Source organism: Cyclospora cayetanensis, unplaced genomic scaffold (assembly GCF_002999335.1).
Source record: "Cyclospora cayetanensis isolate NF1_C8 unplaced genomic scaffold, CcayRef3 CcayRef3_contig_51, whole genome shotgun sequence".
In the NCBI taxonomy this organism is placed as follows: Eukaryota; Apicomplexa; class Conoidasida; order Eucoccidiorida; family Eimeriidae; genus Cyclospora; species Cyclospora cayetanensis.
The window spans coordinates 82,480-101,008 of NW_020312492.1; the positions used below are offsets into that span (position 1 = coordinate 82,480).

General features: G+C 48.0%; 3 protein-coding genes across 3 annotated transcripts; 2 read left to right on the plus strand and 1 right to left on the minus strand.

Annotated features, from left to right (window-relative positions):
- Nucleotides 1-2,759: 2,759 nt before the first annotated feature.
- Nucleotides 2,760-3,481, plus strand: LOC34622683 (glutamic acid-rich protein). Its single transcript, XM_026334852.1, has 3 exons — nucleotides 2,760-2,823; nucleotides 3,030-3,160; nucleotides 3,272-3,481. Exons 1-3 carry the CDS (start codon nucleotides 2,760-2,762, stop codon nucleotides 3,479-3,481), a joined length of 405 nt encoding a protein of 134 aa, XP_026190637.1.
- A 1,890-nt stretch (nucleotides 3,482-5,371) lies between these two features.
- LOC34622684 lies at nucleotides 5,372-9,808 on the plus strand. Its single transcript, XM_022735831.2, has 2 exons — nucleotides 5,372-8,840; nucleotides 9,693-9,808. Exons 1-2 carry the CDS (start codon nucleotides 5,372-5,374, stop codon nucleotides 9,806-9,808), a joined length of 3,585 nt encoding a protein of 1,194 aa, XP_022592679.2.
- A 114-nt stretch (nucleotides 9,809-9,922) lies between these two features.
- Nucleotides 9,923-13,127, minus strand: LOC34622685 (vacuolar protein sorting-associated protein 26). Its single transcript, XM_026334853.1, has 9 exons — nucleotides 12,972-13,127; nucleotides 12,256-12,369; nucleotides 12,008-12,104; nucleotides 11,508-11,703; nucleotides 11,127-11,205; nucleotides 10,664-10,820; nucleotides 10,366-10,434; nucleotides 10,100-10,226; nucleotides 9,923-9,971 (listed from the first exon to the last, which is right to left on the minus strand). The coding sequence occupies exons 1-9, from the start codon at nucleotides 13,125-13,127 to the stop codon at nucleotides 9,923-9,925; spliced, it is 1,044 nt and encodes a 347-aa protein (XP_026190638.1).
- Between the last annotated feature and the right edge of the window lie 5,402 nt (nucleotides 13,128-18,529).

Consider the following 18,529-nt stretch of genomic DNA (forward strand, 5'->3'; position numbering starts at 1 on the left):
TTACTCCTGCTGTGTTCTGGGTAAATCTTAATTCAAAGCTCAGCATACAACCCATATGTGAAGCAGTAAAACGGAATATATGCTCTCTCACTGCGCTGCTGAGGCCCACATGAATCCTCTGGCTCAACTTATTAAGATACCAACTCTGTCCCGCTCAACTTAGATAAACTGAGCATTGTGGAGGCGACAAGGATAAAGCTGTTAATATACTTACCCGTTACAGTACGCTCCACTCTGCGCAGCTGTGGCATCAAGGCTGCCCTCCATCGGGTCCACCATGTCAATCCTACGATTACATCATGATGCATGCGTTCTGCTCTTTGACGAAACCCAGGTGGGAGCTTGTCGTTTCTCCTTTTTGCCTTGTTTGCTAGCCAGGCAGCCTGCTTCGGCTGGACCCGGCTCAATATTCAAGTTCTTTTGATCTATGCATGCGCTTGCAGTTTCGAATTGTTCGGCCCAGTTTCCCACAATATAAGTAAGCGGTTGTTGAAGGCTGTCTGGGACTGCGCACAGGCGTAGACCCTGCCTAATTGTTTTTCCTCCCCCAACTTTGACTACATTTTCGGTCCTGTTGACGCAGCCCCAACATCCATTGGCTCAGAATGTCGGCTTAGTTCTCCAGTTTCTGCCAAAGGCGGCGGACTTGTGCTCCTTTGCCCCTGGAACGGACTAGTCGATCGTTTTCGTGTAAATTTGCTTAATTGCTGAGCCGCTGCCCAACATCTGACCACCTGGCACGACGCATTGGGTAGAACTGAGATAAATCAAACATAAAAGCTGTTGGTATCCATTGTGGCGTTTGCGAGCAAAGGCCCATATTTCTTAGTTTACAAGTCTGTGGCTAGACTTTCTTGCCTCAATTTTCTAGATTCTCCCAAAGTTTGCTGTTGATATTGTCTCGACCAAAAACCATGTCTCAGGGCTGGTAGGAAGGCTTGAGATGCAGTGAATCGTGCAACAAGGCGAATTTGCCTACACGGATGGGACATAGCTTGAAGTGCTCCTTTATCTAAAAAGCATGCCGCTAAGTGCATTTGTATTTCTTCATTCAGAGGATGCAAAGCGAGTTAAATCTCTAGCCGACTGATGAAACCTGCACCTCTTCATCCGTATGGCCGTCGTACGTTCCTAATCGGCATAAACTCATCCACGTATCCATGAACACTTCGTCGGCTTAAAAGTCTTACCTTTGTACCAGCTGTTTAGATCCGACATGCACAATAGCATGCATCCCGGCCTCTTCGGCTGTGAACGGCGTTGTGCGGCTCCTAACGACGACCGCCAACGGGTGTTTTCCAGAGTGCCAGCGGGAAAGTCAGACAAGGAAGCTACCACATCACTGAATCGACATCAGATAACTAGGGAAATTTTTGACATCTGACTGCAACTGCAGCTAGTGGGTAAACGGGGAACAGCTGCTTCACACCATGCACTGGCGCCACACTTGGTGCAGTTCTAACAGAATGTTACTGAATTTTACTTTTTGAAAAAAATACTGCCTCCTTTTCCTGATCCCGCTTATCTGGGCTTCAGGCATGGAGCAGAGGGCCAGCTAGGATGGGCCTGAATGCACTGTCTAAGCACTGTGAGCACTGTCAGCTAGTTGCATATAGCATCTAGCGCACACACTGCGTCTTCTTATACGTCGGGCTCAGATTACCCCAAAATATAGACAATACAAAAACGGATAAACCAATAGGTCAATCCCTAGTTCTTAGTGAAATAAAACTAGTGCATTAAAGTGTGTCTAAATGTAGCTTTAGTCCCTACAGGGACGGTACAACGGGGTAACACTGGCTAATATACTCATCAGCCTGCCCCGGCACCATGCAGGCCAAATGTAACAAAAGTAGCAACTCCTTAGTGAGAAAAGATGTTGGAGTAGCATTTAGGAGTACACGCAGCAGTACCCCTTATTGGTTCCTGGCCTGTGAAAAACGACCCGTCCGTGTCTGCTGTAGTCTACCACATTTCGCTCTATAGGACCCTTTACCGTGGGGTACAATTTATCAAAGTGCCGGCTGTACTTCCTATTTATACTTTGGCAATAAGGTAATAGACAAACAAACTAAAACCACTTTATTTGGCCAGGCCGCTTGAGCGCCGGGTGCATAGATAGGCGTTACAGAGGCTGCTGCCGCGCAGCTGGCGCATGCCGCGAAAGGTGTTGCAGTGCATCCCGTGGGAGGAGGATTTGCCTTAAGACACTGAATCGGATATTAGATGGTCTTTGATCTTTGTTGGAGGATCTATGCCGCTGAAAACATCGCGTCGAATCCCTGCCGACTGCGCTCACCCGCTCCCCGTTCTTCTCCAGTGGCATTTAACGGTGATCTCACACTTGATTTCTGCTTGTTTTTCCAGTAAAAAATTAGATTGCTCATCATATAGAGAGTTTGGAGATCCGGCCAAGCCCACTTGCAAGTTATTTAATTTTAAAACCTAGGTGCTGGTGCTGGTATCCTCATCCGCTGCGGTTGTGGGCTTGCGCAGTCTTGCATCTGCCTGAATTGCTGCCCAATTGGGAAAGTACTGGGTGGTTTGTTGGGGTACAACTAGGATCAAGGAAGCCATAAGTGGACAAGCTTTGTGGCGGCCTTGCTGAGAAGCTTGGCCATTATAGTATTCGCACGCCGCTCGTCTGCAGAGAGCAGCGGCAGACGGTGCAAGCTGCAATTTGCTGCTGCACAGTGGACTCTACTGCACGAAATTCATTGCTACATATCAAGTCACTACAGGAGCTGAACGCATCCAAAATGTCTACTAAGGCGAGTTCAGGAGTTCCTCCTGCGAAGGATGCAGAGGAACAGGTTGACAGCGGTAAGCTAAGAACATGGTTCCCTGACCCATGCTAAGTCAGGGAACCGGCTACTATCATCCTTCCTCATGGGAGTTTGTGGTCCCCCTTCCCGTCTACATCGGTTGCGGACGCAGATGTAGTTGCCTATACCATGGGCAAATCCTTGCCGTTGGTGTCTGCCACTTCCATCCACCATCTTTCTCTTTTTGTTGTACCTTTTTCACAGCGAGCGAGGTATATGAAGAGGATGGCGAAGAAGAATCATCGGGTGATGAGCAGAAAACTGGAGCTTCGGACCAACAGCCTCAACGCACGGAGGAGGGCGTGGAAGGCGAGGACGATGAAGACGAAGAGGAGGTTTTGAGCGATGATGAGGATGATGATGATGACAGTTTCGATGAGGGAGAAGTTGCACTTCTACAGGATGAGGATCAAGCACAAATGGAGAGAAAACGCGCACGCCAGCAGCGTGGGGAAGGGGAAAACCTTGAACCTGAAGAGGACTCGGAGGAGGACAGCGACGGCGATGACGATGTTCAAGAGGTTGATCTCGATGACGATGATGGGGAAGAAGTAGATGAACAGGGAGCTGAGGATGATGAAGAGGATATAGAGCAACTGGAAGATGATGAAGAGGCCGACGTCGAGGAGCCCGAAGCCAAGAGGGCACGGACCTGATTGTTTTGGTGACAGTTCATTTCACAGAATCGCTTCGCTCATGTGCAAATTCTCATTATGAAGCAGCAAGGACTGCAACATAATCGTGCACGGAATCTTTAGTGGAACGCTGGTTAGGATCACAGGGAACTGCCAGACAGAGGGATACTAGGGGTGTCCGCCGGCGTCTAGACACCCAGCGGGAACACGACGTAGTAGGTCACAGTCTTGTGCAGCGCTTTCAAGTCCCGGCACTGATTCAGGCAGCGTGAGTAGAAACAGGCGCCTACTAAGTTTCTCTAATTGTAGATCGCGCCGATAGTACCGTTTGTTTTGTTAGCCTTACATCCATCTCCATTAGTTCTCTTCTATTATATTGGACTTGGGCTCTTTGCACTCTTCAAGAGGGTCTTCCGACCCCGGGTTTCCATTGGGTGGGGTTTTCTGTTGGACTTCACTGGCTTCTCAAACGGTCAAGCCGATGGCGCTATCCGAATGACAGCCCTGATGCCTTAATCGTTGTGTGACTGCTTACGGTAGTGTCCTTTCATGGCATGGAAAAGGCGCTGTCCAGAGGTGATATGAACGAGTATCGTTGATAGGGTGGAATTGCGTAAAGCTGTACAAGCGACTTAGTGGTCAGCAATAACGTGCCTTTGAATGACTTTGAAACTTTCTGTCTACCGGACGTGATGTTCGTAACCCTAGCAATACACACTCGAGCGATAGGGAAGTAGTAGGCATCAATGGTTGCTAAGCGAGGTGTGTGGGTTAGTTGCCCCCAAATAGCACCTTCTACTTGTTGTGGAAACTATATTTTTAGCTACGAGTGGCTCAATTGGCAGGTGTGTCGTGTGGCCATTTAGGCCTCCTCTACCTACAGGTGGCATTCTTTTGGGGGTTACGGGACCGTATAAGTTGATTTCCCGCGGCAAGGCGCATCTGGAACATGATATTCAATGTGCCGAACAGGAACAGGGAAGATCTGCTCCGCTTCTTGTGGGGGATGGGCCATTGCTCTGCGTATGCCGTAACTTAGAAAGCTCCGGTGTCGCTGGTAGCCTCCCTGGGAGTGTAGTCCTCCGAACGGAGCGTTAAAACGATGGGATGTGCAGAGATATGTCATACATATGTGTGTAATTTGTACGGTAAAGCGGTGCATATGTGTCTTTGGCTAACAGTGGCGCAGTTTGGCACATCAGCGGGTCCTGCAGGTAAGACAGTGGCTAGCATATTTTGTAGCCGCGCACGCTGCTTTCAGTAGAACAAGCATAAATGGATATTTACAGATACTTTTTACCTTTATTCTTGTGTTGCGGCTAGAGGTTTGCGCACTGGCTTGAAGCCAATAGTATTCTGCAGGACTAGCCGGTGAGTCCTCGGTGATATCGGGGCCCCTCAATTTTGCGGACGGTGACCAGTGGGTTGGGTACAGAAGGTGGGAGGATAGTTTTCGTACATACAAAACAATGCAAAGCATTTGGCAAATTAGGGCAGCTAGCTCATAAATCGTGCAAAAAGCCAAGCCAGAGGCTTTTGTAGACAGTGTTCGGTTACGGTCTTCCCTGAGCGCGGTGCTAACAACGGAGTCGCACTAGTCTCTGGACCCAGAAAATGAAATAATCATTGCTATGTCAGTTCAAAAAAACACTTTTATTCTTGTCATGTGGAATGCCGGGCAAAGAGCTGCTTCAGCGTTTGGTTTCGGATTTCTGTAGGCGTGTAGAACTGGTGTCCCTTGGTCTTTAAAGGGCTGACCCCTTTCGGGGCCTTATATCCCAATCATGGTCTAAGTTGAGAAGCTGAATTTTTTGCAGCTCACAGCAAAAATTGTTTCACAAAAGCTGTCGGTCATCCTTCGTGACCCCTGGCTGGCTGCCTGGTGACCCAAGGTATGCACCGATTTACAAAATGCTTGCAGGGAGGTCCTTGAGAGCTGCAACCCCCTCACTACCTCCTGGTGAAATCAACGAAAGCGGACACCCAGAAAAGTTGGTTTTGTCGGCTTTTCAAGGGTTTACTTTGGTAGTTCAGCCACTGCTGTTTTGCTGGAGCAATGGTGTATCAAGTATCCGTTTTCACATAATACTGGTTCTGGCTTTGGCTGGAATAAATTGTCGCGCTTCTGCTGCTCCCAGCTTTTCTGCTTCTAGAGAACCTGGTGGACGGTTTGCAGATCTTACCTTCTCGTCGGTGGTGTCTTCTTCCGGACTTTCTGCAAATGCGAGTCCAAGATACGAAGATGCTATTTCTCTAAGCCAAAGTTCCTTCTCCGACCAACGGGTTAATCAACAAGATATAAGACAGAATCTACTGCAAGAACTGACCCAGCAACTTAATTCCATTGAGCTCCAAAGGATTCAACAGCAAGACCTTTCTGATAGGGTTACCAGGGCGCAGTTGCCAACGCCGAGCAACCAGCTACGCCCACAGGCCATTCAGTCACGAAGTCGTTCTAATGCAAATGGTCCCATACACGAGTATCAGCGAGTCAGTCAATCTCCCCAGTCTCAACCAGACATTCAGGCTCTGCTGGACGCGTTTGATGCCCATTTAGAGCAAAAACTAGCGCGAGCAAGGCTAGAAGGGGCACAGATGGAGAGGCAGAGGCTTGAGCAGCTAGGACGAGCCTCTACAGAGAGATCTCAAAGCCCCAGGCAAGAGAAACCAGAGAATAAGCCCTCTCAGCGGGAGAAACTCCGTAGGGACAGGGTTGAGCAGCATATACGGAATTCAAGTTTGATCCTGAGGGCCCAGCGCGAAGGCAGACGCAATGAACCAGCAGGACAAGTTCGTGTCTCGCGTGTCAAAGACGAAGCAAAACAGGAGTCAGTGGATCAACAGAGAACAGATCGTCAGAGGCAAGATCAAGAACTCCGAGAAAAGGAAGATATAGAACTGCAGCGTCCACAGAGAGCAGTCATTGCGCAGACTGAGCAAGACCATAGGAACGGGGAAGCGGAACTTGGTTCTAGGGATATGACTAGGAAATCAAGAGACAGGGTTGGTAGTGAGCCGCTGGTACAGCAGAACACAGAAATTCGGAGGCCAGGTACATATTCGGAAGAAAAAATGCTTATGACAGAGGAACAGGAACAGGCATTTCATGAAGAGCAGAAAACGGACATACGGAAAAGGGATCAAGAAATGATGGAACAGTATATTGATGATATTTTACGGAAGGAAAAGGAACGAGCGGAACAGACGCGCCAGGAGCACAAACCCCGTGAACGATCTAGCCACGACAACGTGATCCATGAGCGAGGTCAGGTGCAGCGAGCCACGCAAGGGACTCAGCAGCGGGATCCTGAACGTAAACGGAGGGAGCAACAAGAATCAGACACACTTCAGATGTATACACGTGTCGAGACGGAAATGCTGGAAGAGCTATCAAAGAAGTTGAAGCTTCTACAAAGCTACGCACGGCAGCAGGCCCAACCGATTCAATCCGGTACTACGCTGTCCTTGCGCGAAGGCGATGTGAAGCCTGCGTCACAGACATCCTTGAGTGAAAGCCTTTTAGAGGAGATTGACCGTTTGTGGGATACCTTTCAGACCCTTATGCGGTACACTCGATACAGAGAAAACTTACAAGGAGCCACGCAACAGACCAGGGATGATGAGTTGAGAACACCACTGGAAACACATAAACCACAAGGGGACGAACAGCAGGATCGGACGCGCAATCAGAAGCCTTCACCTCGTTACCGAGATGCCTCCATCTTCATAACAAGGGCCTGGACCCCTGCGAACAGGGCTGCTAGTGCCGCTCCGTTGTCTGACAGTCCAAGCGGCACTGATCTTTCAAGAACGCCAACTTCTTCTACAGACCGGCGAACTACAATCCCCATCCCATACAGCAATAGCAGGCGGAATGATGGGGTCAACGACACTAGCAGAACTGGCCGTAGCTACAGGAGCAACAACATTGCCGTTAGAGTCCCCATTGATGCAAATACCCGTATGCTTACCCAAGATGCCAGCACCTCAAGTCTTGAAGCACTTCTGAATGCCAATGCCCGTAAGGCTTTTACTGAGGCTAAAGACGAAGATTCAGAGGCTAGGAAAACGAGCGATCAAAGTGAGGCTCCAGGCGCCTTTCTTCTGGCACAGTCAGGGGAGATCTCTCGTACCATGCTTTCCATCAACCCAGCAAGAGCATTTTCATCCACACCAACAGTGGAGCCAGTTTCTGGAAGTGACGATATGCCACATACGGAGCAGGACAACTCATTAACGGGGTCATCGGCTACTGCTTTTCTTACACCTCCTGTGCAATGGGCAGCTGAAGCGTCCCAAGAAGCGAAAGGTTCACAAAAACTAGGTTTCCCATCCCGTTCACCAGAAGTTAGGCGGCTTGTTGGTATAGAAAGTGGATCTATTGACGCAAGGGATGCGACCCTCGTTGTCGATGTTTATGAACTTGAAGACAGCGTGGACGCTTCTAGTTGGAAGAAAGAGGTTATCAACAAGCTGGACCTAGAGGGACACATTGCTGCAGACAAGCCTGTTTCCCCTAGAGGCAATGGATCAGAGAGTCGAGCATTCGCTCATGAGGAAGGGTCTATCGCACAGGTAGGGTCGGATATTCCAGGCGATCTTGGCACGTCTGCATCTAGAACATCAGCATTGAGAGAGGATTCAGTACATGCGGGAACCGAGAATGACCAAAGCAGCAACCTGAGGGGTCTTGCTGGTATCCGGAATAGAACAAAATACGGTCGAAGTAGCACAGAGGCTGATGATGCCGACGACTTAAATGACAGCGTGTTCCCTGTTATTCAGCTCAGCACCTCATCCTCACGCAGCCCGCCCTCTGGCCCACTGCAACCGTGGCAAGGGGCGCTGCCTCAGCGGATGGCAAGGCCTACAGCAAGATCATCTGCCCAAGGCATTTCCGATGATGGAAGCACTTATCCAAACACTCCATATAGGACCTACATGTATTACCCAGACCCTTTTAGCAGCCCCTACAGCACGCATTCCTATCGAGAAGATTATGGCATGAGATACTCTAATCGGTATTACCATGATACCTCGCCAAAGGCGGTTCTGAGTTGGCGCGAGTATATGAGAAGAAGGGAGGAAAAAAAGGAGCTGGAAAGACGCAAAGCGCAAGAAGCGAGTGAGCCAACTGTTGGCATTATCGAGTCACCGGGGGGACAAAATGTTGGAATGTTGAATTTGGCTCTCCGCAGGAGTGTCCCAAGATATTCGCATACGGGGACACAACTGTTGCACTCGTCCGCCCCCCAAACAGCGGTGCGGATACCTACAGCATCCTCCGTGACGTCTACGACGCGGACTACATTCACCCCATATAGCTCGATAAGCGCAGCACGGAGCGCGGAAACACAACCTCGACCTGGTTGGTTCCAACGCAGGAATAGATGACCTAAAGTGGGCTTCACTGTTAGCCACATCGTACCGCGCCCTTAGCCCACCTTTTATAATCTCATCACATTTAAGCTCGGAATATCCGGCCCCTTGCAGCTGCTGGGGGAATCTCAACTAGCTCGTTACGAAGCGGGCCAATATTTAATTGGTAGGTCTTGCGAGAGGCAGACTTTCCCATTGGCTAAAGGATTAACATTTTCAGGAGGTATTGTGTACTTCCGGGCTGTCCGTTGCTGGGAAAAGTGCGTTAAGGCGAAGGAATTATAGTTGCGCTACTTTTGCTTAATAGCCCTTGTTCTGTCCATATTCCTGTTCGTCACACACCTATTGTTGCTCCCGTGATCCACTGCCTACATGTGCACATCCGTTTTTTGCTTGGCACAGAACTCGTGCCATATCCATTAATCGTAATAATGAAGAACTGATGAGGCAAAGGGAAATCAAGCCGAACTCTTGCGCTTATGTTTGTCCGCCAGGGTCGCAATCAATAAAGTGAATTCATGTTAATAGCAGTCAAGTGCTAAACGCTATATGAAGAGCTATTCATAGCACCTTTAGCGTGTGGCTACTACCGTCAACCCATTGTAAAGCTAAGACGAAGTGCTGTCCAACGCACAAGACGCCTAATGCAGGACGTCAGCTATAGAAGCATCAGTACCACACTGCCGACTTTGACACGTGAAAATTGCATGTTGCGAGAAGTCAAAGAATCTTACACCAACGGGTCTCGGCCCCTATGGGCCCCTGAATTTAAAAGACATTTCAAGGTTTTGTGCATGTGAACTCAGTATATGACATCCACAGAGGCAATCCTCAAAACCCGCGAATTGGCAAGCCCCCAGTAATGTATGGATTACAAGTACCGCTGCCAGGAAGGTTTCAACAGCCAGTAGAGGAGCTGGCCTCGGTACTGGTCATCCATCTAGAATAGGGAGAGCCAAACCTATATAAGATCCTGCTTCCTTAAGCCGAGGGTTGGCAATGTATGCCCACCGCTTTACTCCAAGGCAGATACCGGAGTGTGGTATTGGCCCACGAGGGACGGTTCGTTGACCTTGTGGCACGTCAGCCTATCTTCTTTCGCCACAATATGATCTCCTGCTTTTTAAAATACCTGCGAGCACAGGCTTCCACAATTTGATCCTCATGACAAAGCGCGATGCGCAGGGACTCCTGTTGCGGGGGTTAACATAGCCAAAAAGAAATGCATGCTCTCAAGGCAAAGGACTTTATCATTCTCACCTTCTGTCCTCTTCGTCCACAAGCACGAGGTTCAAGAAGTAACGGACGGAAAACTTGTTTTGCACATTCTTATATGTCGGGGTTAGATCCAATCCACTCAGATAGAGCCTCACAGGTATGCACTCAGCTGCAGAGATCCACATGCCACAAAAGATACTGAGGAAACTCTCCTTTTGTCATGAAGTTGAGAAATCCAAAAGACAAAGAATAAATGATGGAGCTGTAAGTCAGTCGAAGGGCAGCAGAACATGTTGTAAGGAACGCACATCTAATTGGAGCACCGTCCATGATCTCGAATTTGGAAAGAGTCTCTGAATCGGTCACGGCGGCTGACCCTATGCGATAGCAACAAAAAGATCGACCGCTGTGTAATGATGAATGCTCTCATTTAAGGTAACAAAGCTGCTCGGTGTCAACGGACGCTTTGATCAGCATGACCACACTGCCGCAGAGGCTTCGACCCTGCCACAAGGTACTGACTCAACAAGTAAACATATTTACATGAAAACCTCCACAGCCTAAATACTGGAGTCCGGGCTAGAAGAGTGTGCAAATAAAACTGACCGCATCCAGCTGTTTCTGTCTTAATAATGTCAAGCTGCATGTCCTTGATCTTTATACGAACGAGTACGAAATAAACTTTTCCGATGACAACATCCTTCAGGTGGTACCGGCTTTTATCGAATTCAAACTCAATATGCAAGCAATCCTCAATGCCGACCTGAAGTGGGCAGGGATAAAACGTCAAGGTTTTTTTGGAGGTAAAATTCAGAGAGGAATATGCAAGACATAGCTCTGGCTTCTCTGTGCGTCCCAATCCAGAGCATGACATTAGAAGTATTCTGCATCTAGATACAAAAATGAAAAATGTTCCAGTCACATCAAAAACATCTGCGCTCCAAAAAGGCATCTTGTTTATCACCTCTATCTCCCCACAAACTTTCGAAAACAAGCACGCACTTTACCCATATCGATGATTACTAAGGTACCCGGAGAGGCGCCAAATGCAAAATTGCCTGCAGCTGACCTCCATTTTAATCGAGTTTTTGATCTCCGGAGGGGGTCCAACGTTCTGCACCACGAAGTCGTGTTCCTTCACAATACTGCTGCGGTGCACACAAATCAGGGATAGATAATGGCACAATGCTGCATGAAAACAACAGTGTCTGCCAATATGCGTTGGTAACCAAACAGCAGCGCGCCAAGCATATTCTCACTGTGTTAAGTCTGCCCACATGGAGTCCCTGTCCATTTATTTGCCAAACATATGTAGATCTTGCCTAGTATATTGTGATTATAAGTAACAAAAACAGCTTGGACTAGAACATATGCCCAACCAGGTGAGGTAGTTTAATGCACACATATACAGAAAAGCATCATTTGTAAAAAAGACTAAAGGAACACTTGCCTCGCGTAATTTCTGTGTATGGTAAGACGAACGAAGTATCGGAGTCGAACATTGATGCCTGAATACGTCTCGTGGGCCTTGTCAACAGCATTAAACTTAAATTTATACTTCTTGCTCTCCAAAAGCAACCCTGGAGGCTCCAGATCCTTGGATATAGAGAAGAAATCGTATGTGCTGCTCCTGTCATATAACGTGTCTGCATCCAGGCAATTCACACACAAAGGAGCCCGATGTACAGTGTCCCAGGGAGCCCCCACTGTCCAGTTACACCCTATCTGGGAGCTGCTAAACACGTTTGACGTCTCAAATGCAGGAAATATTCAAGTTACGCAATGCCGTTAAACGATTTTTGATGCATGCGAAAAAACTGCCGCAAAAGTGGTGTTATAGGAGAAACGCTGTACAAGGCATCAATCTATCAGTGCTGCGATTTTCTCCATGCCTCCGTAAACAAGACTGAGACAGCGGAAGAGCATGCATCACTGAAGTATGCGACCTACCCACTTGCCCAACGAGTTCTACTTTTATGCCATTGTGCTCCAGCTTCTTTCCGGTCTTCAGGTTAAGTACCGCCACGCCGCTAACGTCCTCGACATCCTGCAAAATTTCGGACAATGACGCCATAAGTCATAAATGCCACCGTGGAAACCATAAGAAACCATGACTTATACTACTCTAGCAAGTTTCCACATTACAACGCTTTAAAAAGGAGCACTAATACAGATGGAGTAAATAAGCAAACACTTACACTGTATATGGGGAGCTTCTCGCCCTTCTTCTCCCTCGAAAGCCATGTACATTTACGCCCGTCTTTATCTAGGGCGATTTCGACCGAGCAAGCCGACCCAAAGAACGTTGAAAGCTGTAAGAAGGAAAAATCACGCAAAGATCATAGGTGCCCGGATCGTCTATGAATACACAGCAGGGCGCACTGCTCTTTGAGGATTACTTACGTCTTGATACCTGTTTCTCCTAGTGTAAATAATGAACTAAATGTATATGGTGTAAGAATACCAAATGTGTCAAAGGCTAGCAGCTGAGCATGGTGCAAAAGGGTCCAGAACGCTGGTGTTCTGAGCTTACCATATTGGCCTGTCCTGCCTGCAAGCACGCTCTCACACCCCAAGAGGATCCAAAAGAATCCCGCGTCTAGTCTCTCAATCTAACAACGAGAATGAGAGAGAGGTTGGAGTACGAAACTAGTGATATCCGACAGCCAGGACAACAAGGCGCAACAAGAAAAGGGCGAACTCTGCTGCTATGTTTGCGAGCAGTGGGTCCCTGAAACACGTTACACACGACGACGATAGGTCCACCTTGACTTCATGCGGGGCGCTAGCCCGTAGGCTATAGGATTCCGCCTCGCGTGCGATTTTCAATACGTTAAGACAGCTTTGACTGACACTTCTTCCTACGTCCGCATGCACCGCCCCCTTCCAGTAAGCTCCGCGTCGACTGGTCTACCTTAAGCCGTGATAGATATGAGAGGGAAACATCAGTGGCGTCTCCGTGTAACCTGTGAGATGGAGAGGTAGTTTCCTGATGCTCAGTAGCAGGCGAACTGATCGGCTTGTCAAGCAGTGAGGGAAGCTTCTGTGTGCCTGAACGAGCGATCCCCATGCCTTTCCATCAGGAAGCAAGTGAAAACAAGATATTCAGATCAACGCCGGAAAGAGTAATTTAATTCTCTGATGGCAGAGGCCGTCGTTGTAGTCTGCCTCTATGCGGGCTGTTGACAGCAGTTCGGGAGCCCCAGCAGCCTGGCTGTCGTGGAATTAAATCGGTATATTCAGAGCTTAGCAACGGAAAACATGATTCCTGACAGTTTCTGCGCCTGCCAGCAGAAGAGGTGTTTCATGGCTGAACTACAATGCCTTTAGAGGCCCGCTGCCGACCAGTGCTCGGCAGGAATACGGGGGCTGTCTTGTAGCTGCAACAACAATGCAATTGCCCCGCTCCTCGCCATTAGTGCTACTACTACCCAGACTGATTTTGGAGAATTCAGCCAAGGTTTTATCTCACAGTCAGCAAGCTAGTCTTCCTTTTGTGGGGTTCGCAGAGGACTCGTCATTCACAAACCCGAAGGTAGCTTCCCCTGTTAACAAGAGCAACTAATTAATCATAGGAGCTCTCGGGACACAAACACAGAAATTTCGACTCCATGTTGGCTCCAAGAGAATATGGGGCCTCATATCCTGTGCCATCAGTTACCTTCGAAAAATACGTGTGTCAGTAGTACGTGCTAAAGGTATTGTCAAATACTTGTGCTATGATTTGACTGTCCATATATTGCACTCGTTTTAGAATAGGACTAGCTCCGTTTCCTGAGAATGTGTGCTACATGCCACAATGCTGCTTTACCCTCAGCCAATTTCCCCCCACAACAGGAGCTCTTAATGCCTGCAATTTATTGCGCGTTGATTGTTCATCACACCCTCAGGATAGAGCCTTGTGTGGTGCTGGAAAAAAGAAGAAAAATAAAGTTTGAGGGAGCACGTTAGAACTTTCTTCGGAATTCTGCTGCGTTTCGGGGGATGGGGTTTTCTTGGGGAAACACAGGAGCGCTACAACCGAGTGGACACACGGCCAACGCTGATGTTTGCTGGAGTGTGAAGGCATCAGCTAATGAGGCGACTGAACAGCTTAGTTTGCGTCGAAAGCAGAGCAGTCAAAGGGGTCCCGCACTTTCGGCCAATGTATTTGTGTTAAGGAATGGCTACGGTAACATGGCTAAGCTGAACTATGGCACGTTTTGCTACCCTAGTAATGTAGTCAAATATAAACAAGAAATAGTAAAGACTTACCAATTGATTCGATTTGTATTATATCGTATTTATTCGCGGAATATAGTTCACTTGATTCAAGAAGTTGCGGCACCGTTTGCTGTTGGCTAAATGTTATGTGAAACTCGCTGTAGATGCTCCGAGTGCTTGAAGATACAGCAACGCGCATCCTAGCCTCCCCTCTCCCCCTTGTCGGAGCTATGAAAGGCGGGCTCAGGCAGTGAAAGCGTTTTGTTCAACATCCAAGTACTTTCAAGTGAGTCTTGTTTGAGTCTGGTGAAGTCTCTCCCTACGGTGGTAGTGAGTAACACGTTACAGATGGTGTCGTTGGATTATTCGGGGCACCTATTGCCTCCGCAGCCATTAATTGGATGAAATATGCTGCCACGTTTTCCTACAACAGCTACCTGGCTACAGTCAAGTCGTTTGATAATCCAGTAAGCCCATTTTGTTTTGTTAGAGTCTACATAAATCTTTTGGTGTCGGAGTCTGGGTATGGCGCAACGCCCGTTGAGGCGGCAAGGGCACGCCTCTAGCCATATCTAAATGCAGTTATTCCACTGCTAGTTCAGCGTTGAGATCTATCAAACGAAAAAATCTCTGTAAATGCATTGAAAAAGCTATTCAGGCCTAAAAGTATGAAGGCTGCTAGAATGAGCAAGTTCGTCAGAGGTATCCATCGCGGGAAACGAAGTATTGTGCGATGCGGAGGGGCGTGAATATAAGGCTGGTGCTATAAATGTTTTTTGATGTGCATGCCGACCATAAGGCTTATATGTACTTTAGAAATGGCTTTGAGGAATATCATATCCCTAGAGCTCCTCGACGGCGTGATCGACCCTACAGTACCTTTGCAATGGGTGCATTAAGGGCATCATCAACGTGTTCGCTGGTGGGCATTCGCCACACCCCAGCGGTTCATTCTTGTGCAACGCAACCAGTCTTCTCTGCCACGTTTCGCGACTCCTATTGAAGCTGCATGTGGCTTATGCTAACCTACTGCTGCCAAAATCCACCATGAAGGAAGGGTCGAGCACTGGAACATAGGCTGTATCCTTTTATATTTTAGACAAGGCAAGGATGCCGCTTATTGCACATTCTGACTTCGATCCGCAGTTTCGTTTTGCTCAGAGCACGCGATCACATTCTTTCGGGCCATCATTGGATTCAAGGCATACGAGTTTCTGTGGCTGCCGCGTGGTTATCTGTTCATGCTGTGACAGCTTTCAATACTACATAACCTAGCTTGAAGCTCGCCCAAGGAGCAACTTAATACGACGTGCTAGACTACTAGCTGGTGGCCAGCCTGATGGTAGCTCAACTTAATTCAGCATATCCACGAACTCTTCGTTCATATTTGCCCCACCTGCTGTTCTTTGGCTCAATGGCAAAACTATAAGAGGGGACGCTTCTTCCCAAAGTTGGTTTGCATACTCAGCCATCTTCTCTTTTTGCTTTGCTGAGCCGCCCGCATGAAGACTTCCCCTCACCTCAAAGGAAGTGACGGTACCCTGCTCACCTTGGACAAAATGAGTGTTGTGAATTAGGCCAAACCAATGCTCGTCCCTTGCGCTCTCGAACACACTACCCTCCGCAGAGCACAGCTGGTGCCACAAGGGTGCCTACCATCGGGTTGCCCATGGATACCAAAGAATGCGTCGGAGTTTACGGGTCCACGATCGAGGCCTTGGGCCATGTCAGCAAGACCCAATTACAATTCGCAGTGGCTTTTGGTGTCATAGGCTTGTCCATGCCTCTGTTCTGACGCCCACTAGCAAGCCTGAGTCTTCGGGATTGCGTAACGAGTGAACAGGCAGCTTTCACCTCAGTGTTATCTCCTCAGATAACAGATCCACTTCGCATTCACTGTCAAGTAGCCGTAGGGATTCTTGACCATTAGTCCTTCCTTGAATCAGCACGAAATTGACCGGCTGATATCCATTGAGACTCTATGCTCTGTAGCCTGCCTCACTGCGCCCTAGCTTGCGTGAAGGCTCCGTTACGCGACTTCTTTGCTCGCCATGCCGCCTGCTTTCCCTGTGCCCAGTTTGCTGTTCAAGTTCTTTGGCTTTTTGCATGCACTTGTAGTCCCGTATTGTATGACGCGACTCCCCACACTAGCAGCAGGTGGGTTCTACGGGGGCTGTCTGGGGCTGATCAAGGGCGCTGGGTCTTCTACATGTTGTTTCTCGTTTGTTGTATACTCTAAGCGAAAGCGGACAGACGCCACCGCGACAAGTATAAGTCTTATATTCCGACTTGGTTCGTTCTTTTTTGCCAGAGGCGCATATGTTGAGCTCATTTACCCGCGACACCTTGTACATCATTTGTGGATTTCCCTCCAGACGATTGTTTACTTCTGAGTCGCTGCCCAATCTTTAACCACCTGACACGACACTTTGGGTAGACCAGACACAAATCACTGATAAAGCATCTCTTTTTCTACGTTGTGACACTACCAAGCCCAAGTGTATATTCCTTCGTATGCCGATCCATCGATAGAATCTCCTTAGTATGGTTATTTACCTTCTCTTAAGCTTTGCTGGTGAACTGATCTCGGCAACACAAAGATCTACGAATTTTATGAAGGCCTGAACTATACCAAGCCTTCCAGACATGGAAACTCCTCTGCGTGAATAGAACCACTATACTGAAGGTTTCCGAGAAATATGCCACAAGGAGAGCTTGTTTTTGTCCAACAGTGGGATACCAAGACTGGTACATCCCCAACCGGCCGATGAGATCTTCGAGCAGTTGCCGACCATTCCGGCAAATGCACTTTTCTGGCCTGCGTCACCTCATCCTTGCATCCATGAACAATTTATGGGCTCACCAATTATTCTATTCCTTTATACCAGCTGTGGAACTCCCGCGATTCTATTAGAGTGCAACCAGGTCTTTACCGCCTCAACAGACGTTGCGCCACTGCGTACTTCAGTCTTCGAAAGGTATAACTTCCATGGTGCTGCCAATAAATACCAAGCTATTGTATTTAAAAACAAACCGCTCAAAACCAAACAAATAGTCATGGAAAGTCTGACAGCCCATTGCGTCCGAAGCCAGTGAAATAACGGGAACAGCAACATTGAACCATGCATTGATGCCAACTGTAGCGCTCCAGCTACGGCTTCCGTAGAATGATGATTTTCTCCAGAATCATCAGGAGCCGACTAGAAAGGTAAGGAGTGTTCCTTTAAACGAGCTGAACTAGAAAGCCAATCAGTGTTCTTTGAAAAGTACTTTTTTCGTCTCCTGCCCACGCCCCTCAGGCTTCTGATGCCCGGGAAAGGGGGTGGCTACATTGCACGTTGCTGACCCTTCAAAGCGCTCCGAGCATTTACAGGTAGTTACACATTTCATATAGAGCACACGCATACAACAGTGCGCCTTCTTGCGTTATGCCAAGGCAAGTTCGCAAAACATGCGGTACGAATAGGCGAATTAATCAGTCAATTCTTTACTAATTCCAAGTTAAATATAATTCCTTCAGTAAAAATTGCCGAAGCTTAGCTTAACTCACTACAAACAGCCCCGCATGGCTGATGAGAAATTATAATTAAAGCCGTAATATACATGTAATGCCATTGCATTCACAGTCCGAGTTTGAACCGCGATTCCCCTTTGTTCCTATTACACTGTATGGCAAACTCCTTCCAGGAAAAGTCCGTTAGCAGCACAACAAAACCTAAAGTGACGAAGCTCTTGTAGCAAAAGATCAGAAGCTCTGCACGTCGATATACCTCAAAGTTGTCAACCACTGCTTTCGTACCACAGAACCAATATCCAATAAATTTGCATGGGTGGAAAATGCCTCTGCACTGCCATGCACATTATCCTCCGTTTTGAAAAGTGGGAAACCTCATTTTTGTCCAGATCTTTGTCAATCAAATCGGGTTATTGGTACCTACATCGCTTTGTTCGTTTGCTATCCTGTGTAATGGACTGCTGCACGAATACCAACATTTATAACACAGTGCGTCTGAACAGTGGAAAGAGCTGGGAATCGTGGGAATGCGAATCTGTGGACTGAACACGTCCTCTGAGACTTCATGTTTCCCTAAGTGTCTTACACCTCTACGTGGACGTAGCTATAGCCATGGAGCTTCAGCTTCTGCTGAGGAGTTCAGTAGGAACTGGCCAACTCTATGTACTAACTGAATACCGCCTTTCCTACTGGGGCTACGCCCGAGTGTGTAGATACGCTTCAAAACCTTTTAAAAGTGACACACCAGATTCATT

Bases quoted from the DNA above. Each gene is read 5' to 3' on its own strand.
- LOC34622685 (XM_026334853.1), bottom strand. From the start codon at position 13,127: ATGGGGATCGCTCGTTCAGGCACACAGAAGCTTCCCTCACTGCTTGAC. The intron at 11,206-11,507 runs GCAAGTGTTCCT...TGTGCACCGCAG, and splicing joins ATACACAGAAATTACGCGAG to CAGTATTGTGAAGGAACACG. The intron at 10,227-10,365 runs GTGCGTTCCTTA...GGATCTCTGCAG, and splicing joins GGACGGTGCTCCAATTAGAT to CTGAGTGCATACCTGTGAGG.
- LOC34622684 (XM_022735831.2), top strand. From the start codon at position 5,372: ATGCTTGCAGGGAGGTCCTTGAGAGCTGCAACCCCCTCACTACCTCCT. The intron at 8,841-9,692 runs GCAGGAATAGAT...CGAATTGGCAAG, and splicing joins TCGACCTGGTTGGTTCCAAC to CCCCCAGTAATGTATGGATT.
- LOC34622683 (XM_026334852.1), top strand. From the start codon at position 2,760: ATGTCTACTAAGGCGAGTTCAGGAGTTCCTCCTGCGAAGGATGCAGAG. The intron at 2,824-3,029 runs GTAAGCTAAGAA...CCTTTTTCACAG, and splicing joins AGAGGAACAGGTTGACAGCG to CGAGCGAGGTATATGAAGAG. The intron at 3,161-3,271 runs GTTTTGAGCGAT...GCACGCCAGCAG, and splicing joins ACGATGAAGACGAAGAGGAG to CGTGGGGAAGGGGAAAACCT.